We start from the raw sequence: 23,549 nt of genomic DNA, 5'->3' as shown, positions 1-23,549 counted from the left end.
ATATGGCATATATAGCAAAATGCAGTGTGGATTTGCAAGGTATAATAGCATGCCAATACCCTTCTTCAAAATGAAAATGATTTACCAGAATAGATGGAAATTTATAATGTGTTTCTGCCAAAAAGGGCACCAGAATGGTCATTTAAATGTCTTTTTTCCATAAATGCATTGACACACTTAAAGGAATTTTTTTCATTATTTATATACTTCAAATTTATGTTTTTGCATAATCATAACATGGAATTTATTTACAGAAAACAATTAAACAATAATTTGTAATAGTCTTCAATTGTTCTCCAGTTTACTGGCGAGATGTTTTAGTAATGTACATCAGATTATTGACTGAACATTGATTTTTCAATCTCATTTTGAACGTGTTGTTTATTTGATGATTGGAAGAATTCATCCAGTTTTCCAAAAGGCAGGACAAAATGTGACAAATAATGATTTGAATGAACAGATTTGATTATTTGTTATAAATATTATATCATTGTTTGTTTTCTGTTCCACAGATTCTGCCAGAGTGGATTGAGTTCACTTCGATTCCTGAATTATAGTATATTTATTTGTCAATCTTCCTGTCTTCATCTATACATCTGGTAGCTGAAATTCAAGGCTGTTGCCAGGCAGAACGTTAAGAAAGACCATTCAGATTTCACAGATTAAGAGAGAATAATTTAAATGAATGGTAATTTTAAATTATGATAACTTGATTATATTATTAAAGACTGCATTAGGGGATAAAGGAAGTGCTTTAATGAATAGTTCACCCATAAAAATGCTGAAAATGTAGACTCAGGCCATCCAAGATGTAGATGAGTTTGTTCTTCATCAGGTTTAGAGAAATGTAGCATTGCATCAGTGTCTCATCAATGGATGCTCTGCAGTGAATGGGTGCCGTCAGAATGAGAGTCTGATGAAAACATCACAATAATCCACAGCACTCCAGTCCATAAATGCTTAGAAAACAGTATTGTCATTGCCATAAAATAACAAAACAACAAAAGGACAGGGTCCTTAAGTCTTTCATTACAGAATAATATATATATATATATATATATATATATATATATATATATATATATATATATATATATATATATATATACAATTCTGTAATTAATTGCTCACCCTCATGTCTTTCCAAACACGTATGAACTTTGGAACATCAATTGAGATATTTTGGATGAAATCCAACAGCTTTCTGAGCCTCATAAAGAGCAATACAACTGAAACGTTCAAGGCCCAGAAACGCAGTTAGGACATTGTTAAAATAGTCCATGTGTCTTCAGGGGTTCAAGCTTAATTTTGTGAAGCAAATACCTTCTGTGTGCAAAGAGAACAAAAATAACACCTTTATTCAACAATTTCTTCTCTTCTGGGTCAGTCTCCGCCTCCACTCACGAGAGAACCACGACGCATGGGAAGTTCATCGCTATGAAATCTCGTTTGAGAAGTCTCATTCAGCACAGATCACGATATTTGCCATCAGTTCACGTGTGCCACACGTTGGGTGAGTATTCATTAATACGCCGTCTTAAAAGTGCCATAGAATGCATTGATACAATATTTTACACTTTTCTTTGATGTCCAATCCACCTGTCACTCAAGTGGCCACGTCCTTAATTATGCAGAACAGATGAGTTATAAAAAAGCACCTCCTTCACAGTTGTCATGAAGGTAAAAAATTAGCTATATATATTTTTTTTTTTACAAAACTGTAAACATGTTTTTTTTTTCTGCTGTAAAATTTGGCATTTTAACATTGGGATTCACTCTCTCTTGCAGCCAGCTTCAAGCGGCCAGTCGATGAATTACAGTTCAAGTCATTCCTTGTTGGCTTCGCGGGAGGTTGCTGCTTGGTTTTGATTAGCAATTCGGTGGGTTTTGTTGTGAAAACCTGGCAACCCTGATGGAGCTTCAATAGCTCATGCTCGCAGGCATAACACCGGTGTTATGGTTTAACTGATAGTGATTGTGTTACTGATTGCTTCCAAATGCAATTTTTAACTACCACATTCATATTTATGATTATTCTGGTAGCGCGTGAAGGCAGCATTAGTGAAACAGGCAAAGACAATGGTAGCTTTAGCAACATTAGCCTTACAGACAGCCAAGAAGCTCTTTTAGAAAACAAAACATGATGCGTGATGCTTACTTTGTCTGGAGTTTGGACGTTTGAGCACGAAGCGTTGGTATTGATCCCTCTTTTAACTCCAGCGCTGAACTGACCCTCATTTGTGAAGCAGTCCGGTGTAAAATATTAGCACAATGTATAGGGACATTTCTTTAGAGAAATGAAAGTTAACCACTGTGTCCTCGGCGGTCTGTGGAGACTCCTACTGTTTGTTTGTTGGTGCATCCCAACACATGGCACTTTTAAAGGCTCTGTGGCGCTGACATTGTACCTCCAGCAGCAAGAGAACAGTAATGATGGACCGCTGCCTCTCACTCAGGGCTGTGCGTGTGCTAATAGAGCAGAGAGCGTCACAAATGGGCGGGGCTTTCACCGACCGTGACGTCATAGTCTGGAACTGCTTGTGTAGAGAGACTGTTTATGAATTATTGGGATTATAAAACAATGACTGAGTGGATTTTTACCATTGTAGGCTGGTTGTTTTCACACATTGCGGCCTCACAACTGTGTTTAAACACATTATAAAAGTATTTTTTGCATTCTATGTCAACTTTAATGTTTGTTATAAAATCTATTCAGTCTATATTTATCAGATTAGCGCTTTATGTTTGTTTGCTGTATTACATCTGTCATCTGATGCTGTCTTTGCTTTGAACTGAATGAACACATTTGATGTGCCATAGATCTTTCATCAGTTAATCATATTCATATCAGATGAACAGGAAGTTGTACTTGTAATAAAATCATGGTAACCACAACACTTACCATGCTTTTATTACAGTTACTGTGGTTTTACTGGGAAATGTGTATTAATAGCACAGTAATTGCCAAACTTACTATGGTTTTACCACTATCACAGTATATCACACTATATCACAGTAATCATAACACTTACTGTAGCTTGCTTATTAAACCTTTTAATGTAAAATCCCAAAACTGTCATTTAACTCAGTATTTTTTCCATCTTGCAGTTAATTCTTATCAGTTTATATCTTAAATTCTCTATTTAATGCTATTTTATTTTCTCTCTCTTTTTTTATTAATATATTTTTTAGCTGAAAAGACCTAAAGGAAGCAGTCAGCCCGGTCGTGTTAGTGGAGACTATTCGTTCAGAAACAGAAGACACACATTTGGTAGGTCTGTGTTAGTTTGACCCCTTTTATCAAACTTTCCTGCTGTCAGAATTTGCACAGCATTTGTTGTTTCTTAATATTTGTTTTAAAATCTCCCCAAGAACCCTAAACACAGTCTCACATCACAGTCTTAATAATTCAATTAAATGCTTGTGTGATATTGTGTAAGTGTAATTCTGAAAGGTTTACTCTATCTCTGTTGTCAGTCTCATTACACAATCACAACATTTGTAAATCTCATGAACCCCTTGTTAGAAAGCAGTGGGACGTCCCACATGGGCTCCATCATTTCATGTTCTCTCTGCATCTCGTGATTTATCTCTGTGTGCACGAGTGGAAATGCTAGTTTGATGCAAGTTGCATAATGTAATAAAATGTCTTCCTTTCTGTCTTACAGGATTTCTTGCAGATTTCCTCCGTCATGCACTCACCTTTTTAACTCTTTATCCCACACACATACTGAAATGGCATCTGGATCAATATTAAGACTTGCAGTGTTTTTTTTTTCTTTTCTTTTTTTTTTTTTTGCAGATGCAACTTTGTTTTAATTATAAGCTTGTAATGAATACATTTTCACTTTCCAACAACCCATATACAGTATATATATATATACACAGAACCAATAATAAAAATAATAGGTGAAAAATAGTCTTATTGGTAAAGCTTTGTTTTATCTTTTTCGAGCTTCATAAACTGTACTTGGTGTCTTCCTAATGCTTATATCAAATAAAAAAGAAAGAAAATATTTTAATATTTTAACCCAAGTTTTCATTCATTTAGCAAGCCCAGCTCATATTGAGAAAAAGTAATTTTTCATAATTGGTTACTTTTTTTAGGGAGTAACACAATATTGTAAAGCATTATTTCTGATTCGAGTCTACACAAATTAAAGTAGATCGTACACAGTTTCAAATAAAGTATTGCTTTTATATGTACGAGCAAAAATGATGGTGCATTTTAAGTTGTTTCCACTGTAACAGTTCCACACTCCACACAAACACTGAATATTGCAGTGGACGCAGACGTGAAGAGAAGAAGCATCTTGGGGATTTCTTTGGGATGTCGAGTGCTACCCTGCCACATGAGTGACGCCGTCGTGTCTTATTCTGTCATCTTCAGCTGAAGAGCTGTATGTATTGTGAGCTATAATGGAGAAATGTGTCCGTGTGCTTCTGGTCAGGCGTGTTCATATGTACAGTACAGCGACTACATGAACAAGAAGGAGGCGCTTCCCAAGTAACACAGACTCTGCTTTCTGAGTTTTAAGGTTGTGTGTTCACTTTAATTATGATAATGATGGTGTTTTTGTAGGGCTGCCTTCCAGTACGCCATCAAAATGTCCCAAAGAAACCAGTGAGAAGGCTGAGCTAGATCGACTGGAAGAAAATCAGTGCTGTGAGTGTACAGACTCATCTGCTGCATTCTGCCTAGTGTATAAGAAATCTGAAATGAGCAGTGAGCAACTGGTCTGTGATATTTATCATCAGTGATAATATTGTAATTTGAGCAATGTGCGAGTTGAGTGTAAGTATGTCACTCACTTTGCAAAAAAACTAACAAAAACATATCTTGAGAGTGTGAAAGCATTCAGAAGCCGTACCTTAAATACCTTAATCAGGTCAGTGCTACGTCAGCACAGAAGTTTATCATTTGGAAATATCTAAAACATTCCAGCGATTTTTACTCCATTCAAGCGCAAGAAGATGCAAAAGAGAACTTAATTTGGCACTGTCCCAGTCTGAGGCACACACACAAACTGTGCACAGTAGATATGATGCATGTTGACTTATATCTTACCAAGATGTGGTTTTATAGTTTAGTTAAAAAAATGTTAGTTAAAAAAAATAAACAAGTTGCCAGCCACCACCAGCATTTCTGATCATTTTAATTAAACTTTTAATTGATCTTCTGTTTCTTCTCTAATACAGGGTGGATATGAAACGGCCCAAATATTAAAGCTTCAAGAAATCCTTCCATCTGCATGTATATGATGCACATGTGTAAACTGTAAATTAGTTGTTGATTTGTGTTTTTTTCTGATTCTTAATTTATACATTGGTACAGAAAGGATGTGAAAATATGTTTTTTTTTTTAAAGAGTTGTTGTATTTATTTATTCATAAATACAAATGCAATGTAAAACTGAGTTAGATTAAAGCATAATACACTCTCTGGAATGCAGACTGTCATTCAGCTCTTTATTATATAATAACCACTGGGCATTTTATTGCCAGCATGATAAATATGATTAAATGGGCTGTTAATATATTTAAATTAAAGTGGGAAACCAAACAGTTTCTGGTAGCCACTGACTTCCATAGTGTTTTTACCAGCTGTTTGGACTCTCATTCTGACGGCACCCATTCACTGCGGAGCAGAGACACTGATGCAATGCTACATTTCTACAAACCTGATGAAGAAACAAACTCGTCTTCATCTTGAATGGCCTGAGGGTAAGTAAACTAACACTTTTTTTCAGATAAATTGTACTTTGTTTAGTGTTATTACAGTCATTTTTAATGCGTCTGTAGATAGAGACGCTGATGAGCTCTTCACAGTACAGTGATGATTTCTCCATCGGTCTCCACGTGATTCTGCACACAATGTCAGATGACACCATCATTTCTGATACCATACAGTGAGATTTATTATAAGTGTGGAGGCTCACCATGAAGATCTCGGTGTGTCGTACGATCAGCTCTTTGGTTAACTGCATCATGGCTGCTTTCATGGCGAGCTCCTGGAACAGCGTGACCACAAATATCACGGCCAGATTATGAGCCGTCATGCGGTTCTCCTGACTGTGCATCTGGACGCTGAGACAGCAGATATTATCAATCCATTGTGTGTGTGTGCATATGTGCATACACACACACACACACACACACACACACTCAAATACCTTCAAAATAACAAATGCAATTATACAAAATAAATGCAGCCTTGGTTTTAGAAATCTGAAATATTCCAAACATTTTACTGGGAGCGTCTACACAAAGCATGCCGATTGTTTTAATAAAAAAAAGTAAGACTTGACTACATAGAACGTCTCTAATATGTAAGATTTGGATCGTAAGACTTTCATTCATTTATGGATATTTATAGATGCTCACAGGTGTATATTGAGTGTTAGTAAGTCAGTGTGTGGTCATACATGTGCAGGTGTCCACACAGAGCGTCCAGTGTAGCGCGGTTGACTGGAGGAAGCTGTTGAAGCAGTTTGCGGTACGTCTGCAGTCTCTGTTCTTCGTCTGACAGAGCTGTGGAGACAACTAATACATCAATACACAACAGACTTCATATATAACATGTCATTTATGCATGCATGAGTATTGTTGCAGTGATGGCTGAGGACAGACGGACCTGCAGCTTTCAGCCAGAGCGGTCTGTGTGTGTCCGGTATGATCTCAAAGCTCTGCCGCAGGATCTGTTTCAGAGCTCCTGAAATGTCCAGGATGGAGAGCTCGTCTGTTTCCAGAACCGTTCCTCTCGGAGAAACACGCAGAGCATCGACCAGCTTACTGATCCGAGGAGCGACTCCACAGCGCCGGTACAAACCATCCACCTTCAGCCCTGGAACAAACACAGCAGTTCCCTTCAAAAGAGACTTTGGTGTCTTTCTAAAAATGAGACATTCTAGTATATACTACAAGCTTGAGTATGTGATCCTGGATGCTGATTGGTCAAAAACACACTCGCACACACACACACACACATACACACACACACACATATATATATATGTAACATGTAGTCCCTAATGAAAAATAAGTATACTTTAGCATACTTTCATAGAGAGTACTTAATATAATATATACGGTAATAAGAATATACGGTAACACTTTAGAATAGGTAACACCTATTAGTTGCTTATTAGCATGCATATTACTAGAATAGTAGCCATGTATTAGTGCTAATTAAGAACATATTAATTAATATTAATTAGCTTATTCTACTTGACCTTATTCTACATCCCTAATCTTACCCAATACCTAAACCTAACAACTAGCTTACTAACTATTAATAAGCAGCAAATTAAGAATTTATTGAGAGAAATGTCGTAGTTAATAGTTAACAAGTGTTACCGAATATACTTATATACGTAGGTGTTTTTAATTAAATGAAAATGTACAATGGATTAATATTAAATGGAGAACTTAAGAGTGCTTTTTGACCCACTTCAGTACATCTTTTTATGTAGTCTAACTATTAACGTCTATTGTCTTTGTAAAATTATAAAAGAGTTACTGCTGAATTTACTGACAAGCATTTAAGATAAACTAAGAGACTTAAATGTCATTTATATTGAAACTTGTATGTTGTATATTTAAGTATAGTATAATTACACATTTATAACAAAGTTACAATTTAATACATTTAAAATATATTGAATGTAATCCCAGGAAACCTCTAATAATCAATCATAACACCATATAATATAATCATATAATCATGTGCTTTAGTATGTTATTCAGCTATCAAAAATAAGAACTTTGCAGCACAAAAAAAGATTACATTACAAACTGCAATTGGTTAAAGCGTATTTTAGTTTGCTCTCTTTAATTACACTTAAGTGGTCTTTTATATTAAATGATCCGCAAGAACAGTTTTTGCTCACTTTTTAGTTTGGGGAGCAATTCTCGCTGATAAATGACTATTACCTACAACTTTTTCCTCAGTAAACTCCCGATCTGCTGCTTATTAATAGTTAAGGTAGTTGTTTAGTTAAGGAATGGTGTTTAAAGATGAAGAGGAATCTAAACTACGATCATGCAGAATAAGATATTAATATGTGCATTATAAACAGCCAGCATTCTAGTAATATTCATGCTTATAAGCAACTAGTTAATAGTGAGAATTGGTCCCCAGACTTTTTTTTAAAATATACTTTAAAGATGTACTTTTGATTATGCAATAAGGCAGAGAGGTTTAGCGCTACTGAAATGATCCGAACAGAAGTTGCCTCACCGTACTGTGTGATGTGAGAGATGCACCTGTCTATGGAGCAGGGCACAGATCCTGAGCGCTTCTGTCCGTCTGTGCTCGAGCACATGGTCTTCTGCACGAGCTCATGCCACCGCAGACAGCTGTGCTGCAGCTCAAACTGCATGTGTAACGTCCTGCAGCAAACACACGTTCAGCGATCAGTGAGAGATGCTTTCAGCTGCAGATCCACATTAAACACTTCTAGAACCTTCACCCCTTAAAGGGTTAGTTCACCCAGTAATCAAAATGATGTCATTAATAACTCTCCCTCATGTCGTTCCAAACACGTGAGATCTCCGTTCATCTTCAGAACACAGTTTAAGATATTTTAGATTTAGTCGAAAATACATTTTGGTCTTCATCTTGGCTGAGCTTTCAACGTTGTTACGGGAAAGGATGAAGCTGATTGGTTAGTTCTTGTCACATGACCTGCGGTGCGCTTGCGGCTCTCAGAGAAGTTGAGATGTTTTTAACTCGATGTGGTGCGGATGCGCCTGGAAAAAACGAGCGCGTCGCTTCCATTATGAGCGCGTATACCGCGCGCCTACATTGGAAATAACGAACATGAGCGCGCAAAAGACGCAATATGTGAATGGCCCCTAAACTCCAAAGTATCATTGCTTTGGTTAGACATCTTGATGACTACAGCGACGCAGCACGTTTCTCTGCTGAAGACACCCAAGAGTCTCCTGCTCTTCGTTTCCAAGTTTCCAACAACATATATTTAATAGATAGATCAAAATGTTTGTTAGGGACACTTTAGTAGTCACTGGACATGTCATAGCGTCCGTTCGTAACTCTACGCCCTTGATCTTCATGACACTGACCGGTCAGGAAACTCCAGCAGGATGCAGTTCTCTGAGTGCTGCAGATCTGTAGAGAAGACACATGTGTTTAATAGACAGCACTATGAGAGTGTTTGGTGATCTGATGCGGGCTGTGATACTGACGGCAGCGTGTCTGACTGTCCAGGGTCACCGTGTCTGTGGAGCCGTGTTTGGTGTGGATGCTCATCTCTCCGTCCTGAAGGGTGCACCACACTTCTGCACACTGCAGCGCTGCACCCTCTCGTATAGACGCTCTGGACACGGCACAGACCCCCAGCAGATCCTCCTCCACCACGGCACCCGCCAGCACAATCTACACACAGCAGCTTCTCGTCAGCCACCGCTGAACCTCACATGTTCACTAGCAGAGAGGGCTGATGTGTCTCCACCGGGACGGAGATGATGCTTTACCTTCATGATATGCAGCATGTGACTGAGGAGAGCGTCTCTTTCGGCTGCCCTGCAGATCACACTGTCTGTCAGCAGTAACACCTCAAACTCATGCGATGGCCTGTGAACCACATGGTAAGCATATTACACTTCCAGAATAAAATGCATGTTCTGCACAACATAAGAGAAACTTGAAAAACTTGAAAGAATGGTTTCTATATTCTCTTCTGTGCACTGTATTGAATTTGTACTTGTAGTGAACTTCAAATCTTAAAGTATATTTAAAAAACTATACATGCAGATGATATAATATTAATGAAATAAAATGCCACTTAAGTGCACTTAAAGAGAAAGGACTGTTTGGTGATCCCATCTTAAAAAGTGCACTTTGTAATAATGGCGAATACATTTTTTTTTAAGTTTTAATGATCTTTTCTCAAACTACTTGACTAACAAAGCATATAATTTGAATGGTAGTGGATTATTTAGTATTTCAAGTTAATATATTTTAAATGTGCTAAATTGCAACTTAATTATTATGATTAATTACAGATAGATTTTAATTAATGACATATAAGTACATTTTAGATCATAAATCATTAAACATTATTACCGCAATCTTTGTATAAGCGTGCTTCAGTGTTCTTCTTTTTCACAAGGGATTTTAGGCCGATTTCATAAAAATATCAGTATTTTCAAAAAGCTCCCAAATGCACAAGAAAATGTGCTTTAGGAGACAATTTCTCAGAACACAAGCCAGTAACGAGCTACAGTCCACAGTCATTTATTTTGTCAATCAGACTATAGCCCTTCGCACTGCATTATTTTTCTAACACATTGTGTGCAAACACAGGTTTGTCCACATGAGGATATCCGTAATGCACGGCTGCATGAATGCTGTCCTATCTTTGAGATGGTAAAGACAGTCATGTGTTTAGAGAATATGGTGACACATGTTACCCCACAGAGCAGTCGAACACTGAGATGACTTCTGTCAAATCCAGCACATCACAGGCGGCAGACTCGTTCTCCTGCGAGAACAAGAAACGCTCCTCGTCCAGCTTTCCATGGAGCTCTTCTACACGTGTGGAAAAGACAAAGAAAACCCAGCGTTGTCATCTGAATCCAAGTGTCAGATAAACAGACAGAGTCGTGCATCTTACCGATCTGCTCCTCTGAGTGTCTGGTTTGCTCAAAGTCTGGTGCCTCTAAAACAGAGATGAATTCAAATGAACAGAAACTGATTACAGTCACTTATATTAGATAGTGAACAAAATAATCAACATGCACAGGCCACCTCAAAAATACACAGACTTCAGCATACTCTTAAAATTGAGTAGTTATGAAAACATAGTTTAAAATAATATAACCACGTTCCATCTGAATGCAATGTTTTCACACACTTAATTGCGTGTTATTTTAATGTTTTGACTCGCTTAAGTAGGACTTGAGGATTATATGTAATAGATATGTAATTTTAGAAGTACATCTATTAATGTAGACTGAAATATAATGTAATTTCTGTTTGAAAGTTGTATATTTACAGTTATTTTCTAATAACACGTTTGTAACGAAGAAGCTTCAATTGAGTCCATTTAAAATATATTTGCTTTAAAAATAATATTGCATAAATCAGTAATAACCAAGTACTTTGCATGTGCTTGAGTATGTTAGTCAACGCATCGAAATACATGCATGATCAAAGATGATTAAAACATAATGATTTAAAATGTACTTTAAAGTAAAACTTTTTTAAAGTGTATTTAATTGTGGTAAGAAACATTCCTGAAAGTGTCTTTTTTAAATGCACTTAAGTGGACTATTTCATTAATATTATATTATTTTGGCAACACTTTACAATAAGTTTCATTAGTTACCACGAATTAATAAAGGAACAATAGTTCTACAGCATTTATTAATCTTAGCTAATGTTAATTTCAACATTTAGAGCTACATTATTAAAATCAAAAGTTGTGATTTAAGTTAGCATTAGTTAATGCACTGTGAATTAACATTAACTAACAGTGAACAACTATATGTATCTCATTAACAAAGATGAATTAATACTGTACTGCATTGTTCATGTTAGTGAACTAATGGAACAGTATTGTACAGTGCTTACCCTTATTTTTAAGTCATTTTTTAAAATATACTTTTAAGATTTGAAATATACTATAAGTCAAGCACACATTCAGTACAATTAACCACACTCCTTTTTAACAAGAGCACACTTCAAGATCAAGAAAAACATATTTTGAATAAAGACAAAGACTAATTTTTCTTTTCTTTTTTTTGTTGTACTGTAACACCACAATTATTAGCACCCTTACGAGTAACAATCTAGCTGAAGCATGTATGTGTACACACACACATATATATATATATATGTGTGTGTGTCTATGCAAATGATCTGATGGCTTTAAAAGTAGACGTCAAAAGACCTGGACATGTTCAAAAAGGAGTCTAAATGTGGCATGAAATCAAGCTGCACTAACCCACAAACTCGTTGTGTCGGAGGAGCTCGGTCTGCAGGGCTTGTCCAGCGCTCTCGGCCACACTGATGGCAGACTGAAGCTCAGGATTCGAGGCGCTGCAGGACACTCTGGCTCCAGAGCACAGCAGAGACAGCGTCTCCTCCACATCAGGACCAGCAGCCACCTCCCGCAGCCTCTGAGGAGCAGCACAGAACACGTCAGCATCACATCGCTCCCAAACAGGCTGCTCTGATCACGTGCTGACCTGGTCAAGCAGTTTCTGGCTTGAGGCGAGCGGGTGAGCTTTCCGGTACAGTCCTTTGTGGTATTTGGCGAGGATGAACTCCAGCCTCTGATCTGGAGAGACGTCAGGGCGGATCTGCTCCGTCGGAGGGATGCTGGGACCCCAAACACTGCTGGCAGCTTTATTCCCATACAGCACAAACAACTGAAAACATGACGTGTGTGTGCATTGCTTGTTAAGTCACAAAAGTTGCACATTCAGATCAACAAATCAGAAGACAGTGATGTCATTATTCAGCTCAACTCAGTTCAGTAATAGTGTAAAGTTCATCAAATGACATCAAATTATGAAACAAAAGTGTCACAATAGTGTAATTCAGCTAAAGGCGACAGTGGCAAGGTGGTTAAAAGACACTCTAAAACACTTTTTTATAATACTACACATTATTTTGAATTAGGGTTATTATAGTTATTATAGCTAACACTAGATATAAAAACATGAAATCAAATAAATGTTAACTGAAATAAAATATAATAAACTTACTAAGTAAAGTTTATAGTTTGACGTCATTTACTAAACTAAAACTCAGATAAGAATTAACAAAAACTAATAAAGATGACAACAACAAAAAACCAAAACAAGAAAAATTATTTTAAAATCAACGTTAAATCAGAAAATATAAAAGTAAAATGTGATTCAAAATATTTACAATAACTATAATAGTAACTTAAAAATACTAAAATAACATGATGAGTTTTTTTTTTTGTCATTTTGTTTTTCTGATTAAAAAAATTTATCAATGGCAGAAAATGCACCCCCACTGAAGTCTTTTCTTTTCTTTTCTTTTCATGGAGGCTATTGTACATATACAAGTCACTTTCTTGTCAAAAAACATGCAAATTAGTATGAATTCATCATAGTATTACTATGAATTATAATGTCATTAAAAATAAAAGGCCACATCTCACATTAACCTCAAAATCCATAAAGCTGAAATTAATTGAAGGTTGCTGACGCTTATGAACTTCATGCAGAGACTTAAGAAAAGCAATTCATTTTCAAGCTCTTTAAATATGAATATTGAAAACACAACTTTTCAGACTACTGTAAAATAAGTGGAAAATAAAAGGGGTCATATAAGAGACAGAACTCACCTGAATTAACGGCTCCGTCCAAACCTTATCGTCTAGTCTGAGACCTTGCACTTTGGAGCGGTTACTGCTCATGAATCGATGTGCGGCTGCGCAGGCCTCACAGATGACCACCAGCAGGTTCACCGATGCACACTCGGGGTTAGCCGCGCCACAGTCAGCGCACACTTTATTACAGGGACTGGACCGGAGTCGAAGAGCCACCTCGCTGTAGGACAGAGCGCTGCGGATCACTTCATCCAGACGCTCCAGCCACACGGACGTCTCCTTCGCTGAGTCTGCAGAGAAACTGAGCCAACCATCGGTTACTTCACCAACAGAACACAGAACCAAGCAGAGAACAGAGACACTGGCGATATTTCCATTGCAGTGACCAAAAATATCATGCTCATCAATATTGTCTCGGTGCAAATGTAAAAGAAATTACTCATACGCACACAAACAAATCCTTTCATAAGGTTTTATGTTGAAAACCAATAAATATAATAAGCAGCACTTTGCTCCTTTTGTTTGCATTAACATTAAAAAAATTAGGTAACACTTTATTCACCAATATACCAGTTCTCACTATTAACTAGTTGCTTATTAGCAGCATGCATATTACTCTATCATTTTGGCTGTTTAATAGTACCTACAAAGCAGATATTAATGTCTTATTCTTCATGAACATATTTTAGATCCCTTAATCCACCCCATGCTAACTACTAAGAAGTAGAAAATTAGGAGATTGTTCATGGAAAACTCTTACTTGATAGTGAATATGTGCTCCCTATTCTAAAGTGTTACCCATGTTCAAGTAAAGTAAAAAAAAAAAAAAAAAGTTTATAAAATGATACAACTTAATTTTCAGCATTTTATTATTTAAAAAAAAGGATGTCAAAATGAAAAAAAATTAAGTATTTAATCTGCTCCAAAAACAATTGTACATAGGCTACCTTATTATCTGAAGTGTTTTTTTAAATGCACATTAACTTACTTTCCATCCACCGATTTACAACAAACATTTGGACCAATATTCAGATTGGTCTGAACACAAAGGGCAGACAGGCTGAATGAAAATGTAAGTTCACTGATTGTCTCCGTCACTGTCTGTTTCTCCTCTGTAAACACTGCTTTATTATGCATTACATAAAGAGAAAGATGAAAGAAAATGCCATCGAAACTTTTCTGAAGACAGTCGGTTTCCCTTTGATTTCATTCATTCGTTCAATCTTTTATTTTATTTCTCTCAGCACTCTGCCTTATATCATGTTTGCACATGCACCTGCAAATTTATTTCTGACAAGCCTCAAATCTTAGAAGCTTTTATAAACACCAATGCTGTTTGTCTTGCTTTTGTTTAAATGCTGTGATACTTTGAGCAGGGTTTACCGCCGGTGTTTCAAATACGGTTTAAATGATACTCACAATAAGTGTAATACTAAACATCAGGACTTTTTAACATCAAAGTGGTAAGATAAGAAACTTCTCGCTTACAAATGTGAGAAGTGAAAGCACTCACTTGAAGGTCCTGTATGGAGTAATGAGACTGAAGCTGTGACGTCCCGTCGACTTCACACACGCTATGTTCATAGACACACACATCATGCCGAGACCCACACTGAAGTCCTGCGGATCCAAACCAGTTTAATATGCAAATGTTGCTTATCAACAACTACAGTCCAGCAGAAAAACATGCATGGTCATTTGTTGAAGTACTACAACATTTGAAATCATTTATTTGAAAATAGTCTCAACACGCTTTAAAAAGTCAATTGTTTCTTCATGCTTTTAAACAATGGTCGCTGTGATTTTGCCAAGTTAGACATGGTCCAAAAATATAGGCTTAACCGAATCCCTAACCCTAAACCTAACCCTACCCATAATTTATTCCTAAAATCAGAGGAAAATCATAGCTGATTAACAAAGGTGTAGAAACACCTAACTCTGGTTGTAAGCCTAAAACAGATGTTTCCTGAATAGTTATATCTCAATTCTGATTGGTTGATTGGAATGCTGTTCCAGGATCAACAAGGATGAAAATCAAATTTCGGCTAATTTTCCTCAAACACACAAACTGGCGTCGTAACCGTCGTAAACCCAACTGTGTTCCTAACCGCTCTGCTGATCTCTTGAATCCTTCTTGAAAGGTTGACATTAGTAAGCAGATTTCCACACCTCTTTGCTGCTGTAAATCCAAAAGGAGTATCCACGGATAGCAGTGTACACCTTTTTCCGTGGCTCTTTCATGATCAGCGGTCCGCGTTGTTTGGGTTCAGTGAGCGGTTCTCTTCCTCGAGTGCTGTAGAGAGACATCAACCAGCGCTGCCGCACATCTACCACACAACACAATCACAGCACAGAGCTCAAAGTGATGACTTGAAGATTCAAATGAACCAAAAACTAACTCTCAGCTTTAAAGGTGCTGCATGTCATTTTTTGACTGTACTAAAGCATAAAAATACCATAATACATTTGCATGTATTTAGGAAACTTGTGCGTTCTGTGTCAGAATGTCTGTTTTTGTTTTGGTCTATGTGACTCCGCCCACTGCCAGTTTACCCAATAGGATTTCGAGAGCCCCAGTTACCAATTGGTTCGAAAACAAAGCGATTGCAAACAAGCAAACAAACCGAGTCATAACATATTACAGATTCAACTCGACCTAAAAAGCCTCGACATCCATCGATAGAGCAGAGGCTTATTAAAACACACATAAAACGTACATTATAAGGCTAAAATTGTGAGTTTGCTCTCATTCTTTTTTGCATCTGGCAACCCACATAAGTGTCAAATCTGTGGAGGGGTGGGAGAAACAACACTCTCTAATATTTTAAATGAGACTGCAGTACCCTTTTCAACCACTAGCTGTCAATATTACATATTGCACCTTTAAAGGGACAGTTCAACAAAAAAATTTTTTTTTAAAAGCTGTTATTTACTCGCCCTCAGGTCATCCAAGATGTAGGCAGTGATGTACAGTTCACAAACCAATCATGCTTCTGAACCGGTTCTTGAACTAGATAAACCAGTTCACCATATCAGACTGAATCATCTTAAGATCTACAAATTACTCAGATCTACCAATAACTCAGTAAAAACTCTTTACCCAAGTATTATTGGGTGCTTTAATAAATTAACTGTGTTTATGCGACATCACTGTGTGATTATGTAAACACACTGGTGAACTGGTTCAATGAAACTGTCTGAAAGAACCAGTTTACAGACTTCCTTGTTCACTGGTCTTATTCTTAGTTTGGTGATAGGATCATGACACTCTTTGTCTTGTTGGATCCGGACACTTTGTTCTAGTTTTGGTTCGGTGTCAGTGTTGAGGTCCTGACATCCATACTCCGTGCACTTCTGTCTTGCACACAATGGTGACGAAGATTTGTTTGACGTGCTCGTCTGTTTTGTCTTGTGTGAGCACATGGCTTCTGTCATGTCTGTTTGCATGTGCCCTATCCACATGACTTTTAGTTTTGTTTTCTGTGTGCTCTATTGCTCGTCTTAGTCTTGACCCGACCTTCTTGTTCATTGATTATTGGTTTAATAACCCCACCTGTCCTCCCTTGTTACCTTCCTCATTTCCTTCCCTATTTATTCTCCCTGTGTGTTTGTCCTGTGCTGGTTCTTTTACTTGTAGTTGTACTTTTCAGTTTTGGGTGAACAATTCCTTCAAGAAATGAGAGTTTCCGGTTTCTTACCCTCGCTGTGAGCCATGAATTCAAAGTGCTTCTTCTGTAAATGGATGGAGAAGCGTCCTTGATCCTGCTCACGTATGTTGGTGATGCTTGTTACGTGAAAAACATATTCTGTGAATTTGTCCTGGAGCACATTGAAAATGTGGTTATTAAATAAGTATTTGCCATATATACTTTATTTGTATTAATCATGCCATTATGAAACAACTCACTGTGCGCTTCTTCCACAGTGACATGGTATGTCCATCAAGAGTGGCCCACAGAACATTGTGCCTGCAAAACAAATACACATTTAACACAGATATAAACCTTTTGTGTGCACTTCTTACTGTTTGTTCCCTGCAATCTTATAATGGGTCTCATAAAGGCCCTTTCACACCATTGACACTTTTGCCTTGTGTAAGATTTACAATTTATCCCCATCAGGTTTTCTGTACCTATTCTGTACATTTTTACACTTAACTGAAACAATTATTTTTTCAAGACAGTTTTACACTTACGTATTCTTTGCCTTACACCCCTTGTGAAAAAGATGTACACTTGCACAAATAATATACTTTAAAAAATACACCTAATAGACAAAATACACTTAACTGCATATTATTTTCAATTAAATGAACGGTTCATATTATCATATACATTTATATTAAATGCAATTAGTTTAACTTATTAGTGATCATTTAAAAACAATTTTTTGACCCTATTAATTAGGACTTAAATGCATGTTTATTTCAATATTACTTCTACATATATGTGCAAACTGGATGTAATATTTCCGAACACTTAACTGCATGTTATTAAACAAATCTATTACTAATTTATTTAATTTAAGAGTACTTAATCAGGACTTAAATACATCTTTACATCTTTACTATTCTCTTTGAAATATGGTTAAAATGTACTGCATTTATGGTAAACTAAAATATACTTTATTTAAATATAACATCAAATAATACACTACGGTTAACCTATGACCAAGTACTTTTTATCCTCTTTGTTAACACATCAAAATAAGCGTATTTCTTTGAAAGCATGAAAATTAAGTAAACGGAATGATTTAAAATGTACTTTATGAATTAAAACCGGTCATTTGACATTAGTGCACATGGTAACACTTTAGTATAGTGTCCAGTTCACACTAATAACTAGTTGCTTATTAGCATGTCTATTATTAACATATTAGCTGTTTATTAGTGCTTATAAAGTACATATAATGCATGACATCCATAATCCTACCCAATACCCTAAACTTAATAACTACCTTATAAACTATTAATAAGCAGCATATAAGGAGTTAATTGAGGCAAAAGTCATAGTAAATGGTTAGTTAATAGTGAGAATTGGACCCTAAAATAAAGTATGACCGTGCACATTTTAATATCATTTCATTAAGCCTATAGGTCTGCGTTTCATATTACTGTTTCACAATGCATTTGGTGTGAAAGGACAACTTATTTGTTTAGATTTTATGTACGGATGCTGATATTTCATGAAATGCTTTATTTAATTGAGCAGTTTTGAATGTCTAAATTGCAGGACGTTCTCCTGTGATTTGAGGGATAGTGTAGCGTTAGTTACTTGCGTCCCTTCCACACGTCGAGCCAGCTGGACTGTGCCACCACACACTCGGTTGTCTGGCGTAGCCCTGATAACGTCTTCTTCTTCCTGCTTACATGAATAGTTGCAGCCCTGCAGCCCAAGAATTCAAGAGATTTTAAGACTTCGCCAGTGGCTATGCAATTAGTTACATGTCACCAGACAATACCAGAGCAGGATGAGTGTGTTTCTTCATCAGGTTTGGAGAAATATAGCATTGCATCAGTGTTTCATCAATGGATGCTCTGCAGTGAATGGGTGCCGTCAGAATGAGAGTCCAAACAGCTGATAAACACACCACAATAATCCACAAGTAACACACACTATTCCATAATATATTTGTTTGTAAGGAGCTAATAATCAAAATCTAACCACATACTGGTTTAGAGATGTTTTGGCTTGTAAATGGTGCTTGATCTGTGCAGATTTCTCTCCTGATTCAGTTTGAAGTTAAAAGTATCTAATGATTTGTTTCTTACAAAAACCCAGCTTTTGGTTAATCGAGTCATTAACTGATTAACTGATGGACTGAAGTGCTGTAGATTACTTTTGATGTTTTTATCAGCTGTTTGGACTCTCTTTCTGACGGCACCCATTCACTGCAGAGCAAGCGATGCAATGCTACATTTCTCCAAATCTGAAGATTCTCTTGCATGGTGAGTACAGTATGAGTGCACATTTTCATTTTCTGGGGGAATTATTCTTTTATTGTCACGATAATAAAAATCTTAATGTCTTATTTGATTTAGGGGTGAACTATGACCTCGGCACTTGACATTTTAATCACATGGGGCATGATCGTTTTCTGAGATGCAATCATATTGTACCGTGGTATATTGGGTCCGTCAGCGTTGTTCTGAAGATCCTGTGATCTGGGAACGTTATAGATCTCTCCATTGATGCAAACATCTGTCTGAACACCCATCACCTGATCTGTGAAACTACAAGGAGGAATATAAACACAGCAGGAAGCAAAGCCCAACAGGTTTGATCAAGAAACATGCAAAGTGAAATCGCAGTTGAGAGGCATTACCTGGCTTTATCTGAATGGTGCTGGTCGTTACTGAGCGAGTCTGGAGTCGCAGGACAATCATCATAAGATGAAGATGAACTAATGAGCGAGTCTGGCTTTGGAAGCGTCTCCCTGCAGTTGTTTTTAACATCTTGAGGATCAGGGGAATCCTCCTCATGCTTCACATCAGTTTCTACTGAGAAAAACAGCAGTCATCACCATTAGAAAGGTTTGTTCTTTGTGTTGGTGTGAGCAGTAGATGTCCTTTTTAGCCAAAGTGACCGACGGCCAAACTATAATTAAAAAGAACAGTTCACCCAAATGGAAAACTTTGTCATCGCACGCAAACAATAATGAGTGAGAACCGACGGCAAACCTGGAATGATCTTGTAGCACAATAATGACTAAATAATGAATCCTGATTTTAATTTCTAAATAATGTATAATTATAAATATTTAAATGCATGCATTACAGGTTTCTATAGAAAACACATTGAAGTGTAGTTTATCATGAATTTTGTCAGTACATTTAGCACACTTTAACCATATTTAAAAAAAGAACACAATTTGTTATGAAATAACGTATAAAGATATACTTAAGTCCTACTTAAGCACTATTAATTTCAACTAAGTATATATATATATATATATATATATATATATATATATATATATATATATATATATATATATATATATATATATATATATATATATATATATATGTAAATACATTTTCATTTAATTTGTAAATAACATGCAGTTAAGTGTTTGAAAACATTACATTCAGCACTTTAGTATATATTAAAAATTATTTTTGTAATAAGTACTATTTAAAAAAATATAGTAAATATTCAATTTCATTTGTGGCTGAATGTTTCGTGATTTTGTGTACATCAAATATTTATCGATAGTGGTCACTATGTGAATTTGAACAGAAATCTCTTCACTTTTTATTGCCTTATAGTCTAAAATGAAACAAAAGTGCAGATAAAAAAAAATCGGACTTTATTTGCACACGTAACACACAATATGGAAGTAAAAAGAGAGAGAAACAAAAAACATTAAAAGTGAAACCAAAATACCTTGTTTGTGTTAGTGAACACCCAACTTTTACGCAAGGCACAGAATACAGTATCAGTTTCTGCTGCAGGGATCACATTCTTTTAAATTATCTCAGAAACCAGAAAGAGTCGTCTTGAATTCAGTCACTATCTGCAGGTTATCATTACTTCGGCAGACGCAAGTGACACGTCGATCAACATACTTTGGTCTAAGCTGAAAAAAGTACATGCATGATTGAACCATCTTGATTTCTGAGAGAAATGGGACGCAATATGAACAAAACTGAAATTAGACTGTGAGCATTTTGATTCATATTTTAAGTGCTCCACAAATCTCAACTCTATTAGAGCGTTCTTGTTTTAGCTTGATATAAATGCCTCCTGCTTTGTTTTAATATGACAATAACACTAAAGCAGTGATTAAAGAACAAGATCAATGTCCTTAAATAAACTATCAGGCTTCAATTCTATTAATAATCAAATAATGCAGCCTGTGATCACCATGTGAAATGAAGTAAAGATGTGAAATATAGTCAAATATAGCAAAGTCGTGGAGGGCAATTAATGCACAATAGGATGAAGCTGATTCTCTTTATTTATCTAAATAACAAACTGCACAGCCATAAACGTCCACTTCTATAATTTCTCGATATTTTGCTAATCTTTTGCATTTCATTTTTAAGTTATGTGCTAATCTAAATTAGCATTGTTAAAAAAAATGTCAGCTCTTATGATAAATTGTTTGAAATGTCCCTTATTTGGATTAAAGTGTTGATGCAAATGTAAATGTCACATCTTATGGCTTTATATATCAATTAATGTAATATTGATATTGTGGTTTTATGTGTAAAAGCAGACTTTTTTGTGAATCTCATTTCAAACTTTTATCAGGAGACAAAAAAGTGTGAATATTTTGAAACTCCTATATAGGATATAGAGAAATAACTGGGTTCTGGATCAGCGAGACAGATGCATGGATAAATATATGACTGATATTAATGTTTTTGCAAAGAAGACAGTAAAAGTACCTTCAGATGCCGTTTGTGTAACAGCCTTTAAATCTGGACAAGACAACACACCATATCTGAAAGATATTTGAGCACAGTAAGTGTACTGAATACAAATAATAAAAGGTTGAAACAGTGTTCATATTAGATGGGATCAGGTAACCAGCTCCTGTTAGAAAATCCAAATCCTTTGTTCCTTTAAATGTCTGTGTGTGTGTATTGAAAGCTACTTGTTTTGTGATTCGATCAGACACCAGATGAACAGCATGTGCTCACCTTTCACTGGATGACAGCTGACGTAAATACCTCGATCGAGGCTTCGGCACAGGTACGATCTCAGGGGGATCAGACATCTGCAGCCAATAAGTATAATGCACGAGTTATGTTAGAAACGTCAAGAATGTAAACAACATCAGGATTCATCAGAATGCACTGCCTTTGAGATGCATAGAAACATGATGTGTTCAGCTGAGAGTTATTTGCACTCATCAACACAATGACTTTTCAGGTCAAAAGGGAAAACCATTAAAGGGTCATTCAGAGCCTAACCCTTTGGCAACAGTCTAGATCAGAAATGCGATGTTTCTGTCCTAATCTCCATGCATCTGTCACTTTACTAAAGAGAAACCAACACTTGTTCAATGTAAGCATATGGGAAACATATCATAAAACTTAAATGGACATTTTATTAAATCTCAAACCAGTCTTCTGATAAACTCAAGTTTTTTATCCCATTATTTAATGCAGTTTTACTCATGAACAGTACAAGTGTTTCTCTAAATGCCATCCTTTTATAACCACTGTATGAACCTGCACTGTATTAGAAAATACAAATAAAATATACAGCAAGCAACAATTCAATTGGAAAGCAATGCAATCACAAATTGTAAAAATTTTAGGATCTTCATTGTGCTATTACTATTGCTAGTCTACTAATAAAATCAGTTCAGATACAGTAAAGATACTGTACCTAATAATCAATAGTTTATAGTTGCCTGCAATCTAAACTACTGAAGATTTAACTCTTGGTTTAGAAAACAACTAATGTTCCAGCTGTTTGTATTCAGGTTTTCATTCAGTGTATGAAAGAAAGTCTTAATATAATAATTTAAAGAGCATGTGCATATGAAAGACTACGGATCTTACCTTGGTGATGTTCCTTTTGGAGAATGAAGTCAAAGCGGTGTGTGTTGTCTGACCGGTTTCACAGACTGTATTGGTGTTGCTGAACTTAAACTCACTAGACAAGAGCTGAATGACATTAGCCCATCCCACCAGCAAGCTGAAGCTGATCAGCTCATACAGGGACATTAAAGAGCCCAAGTGTGTTTCCACTCTTAGTTCAAATTGCTCTAAAATGTTATGGGTAACACTATTAACTAGTTGCTTATAAGCATGCATATTACTAGCATACTGGCTGTTTATTAGTACTTATAAAGCATATATTAATGTCTTATTCTGCATGATATTATTCTAAATCCATTAATCCACCCCATACCTAAACTAACAACTACCTTACTAACTAGTAATAAACAGCTAATTAGGAGTTTATTGTTCCCTATTCTAAAGTGTTACCATATGATGCTATAGTGGAGGATAACGCTTGCTTTTAATAACTAATATATATATATATATATATATATATATATATATATATATATATATATATATATTTTTTTTTTTTTTTTTTTAATTTTTTTATTATTATTATTTTTTTCACTTGCCCATAATTGTTACTAGTTGCAAATGAAAGTTATTTTGAAATCTGCAATTTATCTAAAAGCTGTAAATTCATGTCAAGGGCAAAGAGTGTTGCTGTTACTGCTCAAAACATTTTTCTTTTAT

At 36.0% G+C, this 23,549-nt stretch overlaps 1 protein-coding gene and 1 long non-coding RNA gene across 5 annotated transcripts; one reads left to right on the top strand and one right to left on the bottom strand.

The window, feature by feature from the left end:
* The first annotated feature begins 255 nt into the window (after nucleotides 1-255).
* Nucleotides 256-5,346, top strand: LOC113063829 (uncharacterized). 3 transcript variants are annotated; one of them, XR_003278744.1, is made up of 5 exons: nucleotides 256-688; nucleotides 1,388-1,513; nucleotides 3,193-3,271; nucleotides 3,669-4,666; nucleotides 5,200-5,346. It is a non-coding gene; the product is annotated as an uncharacterized LOC113063829 (long non-coding RNA). The 3 variants fall into 3 exon arrangements; XR_003278743.1 differs by lacking the exon at nucleotides 5,200-5,346 and having other exon boundaries at nucleotides 3,669-5,155; XR_003278745.1 differs by lacking the exons at nucleotides 256-688; nucleotides 1,388-1,513; nucleotides 5,200-5,346 and adding exons at nucleotides 1,639-1,680; nucleotides 1,789-1,880 and having other exon boundaries at nucleotides 3,669-5,155.
* A 284-nt stretch (nucleotides 5,347-5,630) lies between these two features.
* Nucleotides 5,631-23,119, bottom strand: LOC113063828 (arf-GAP with Rho-GAP domain, ANK repeat and PH domain-containing protein 1). 2 transcript variants are annotated; one of them, XM_026234181.1, is made up of 23 exons: nucleotides 22,851-23,119; nucleotides 21,981-22,057; nucleotides 21,726-21,781; nucleotides 19,655-19,829; nucleotides 19,449-19,562; nucleotides 18,604-18,714; nucleotides 17,238-17,298; nucleotides 17,029-17,149; nucleotides 15,500-15,657; nucleotides 14,844-14,950; nucleotides 13,346-13,631; nucleotides 12,213-12,395; nucleotides 11,969-12,143; nucleotides 10,637-10,681; nucleotides 10,434-10,551; nucleotides 9,495-9,594; nucleotides 9,207-9,396; nucleotides 9,084-9,129; nucleotides 8,239-8,390; nucleotides 6,634-6,843; nucleotides 6,425-6,530; nucleotides 5,939-6,086; nucleotides 5,631-5,864 (listed from the first exon to the last, which is right to left on the bottom strand). In XM_026234181.1, the coding sequence occupies exons 1-23, from the start codon at nucleotides 23,103-23,105 to the stop codon at nucleotides 5,823-5,825; spliced, it is 3,036 nt and encodes a 1,011-aa protein (XP_026089966.1). In that variant the 5' UTR covers nucleotides 23,106-23,119; the 3' UTR covers nucleotides 5,631-5,822. The 2 variants fall into 2 exon arrangements, with proteins under 2 accessions (XP_026089966.1, XP_026089967.1); XM_026234182.1 differs by having other exon boundaries at nucleotides 21,981-22,064; nucleotides 22,851-22,908.
* Nucleotides 23,120-23,549: the final 430 nt, after the last annotated feature.

The sequence above is a fragment of the Carassius auratus genome, chromosome 46, assembly GCF_003368295.1.
Source record: "Carassius auratus strain Wakin chromosome 46, ASM336829v1, whole genome shotgun sequence".
Taxonomy (NCBI): Eukaryota; Metazoa; Chordata; class Actinopteri; order Cypriniformes; family Cyprinidae; genus Carassius; species Carassius auratus.
The sequence above is the reverse complement of the archived record's forward strand: the minus strand, read 5'-3'. Positions and strand labels throughout refer to the sequence as shown.

Bases quoted from the DNA above. Each gene is read 5' to 3' on its own strand.
- LOC113063828 (XM_026234181.1), bottom strand. From the start codon at position 23,105: ATGCATGCTTATAAGCAACTAGTTAATAGTGTTACCCATAACATTTTA. The intron at 10,552-10,636 runs GTAAGATGCACG...CCACACGTGTAG, and splicing joins ACACTCAGAGGAGCAGATCG to AAGAGCTCCATGGAAAGCTG. The intron at 9,595-10,433 runs GTAACATGTGTC...TGTGGTTCACAG, and splicing joins GTGTTCGACTGCTCTGTGGG to GCCATCGCATGAGTTTGAGG.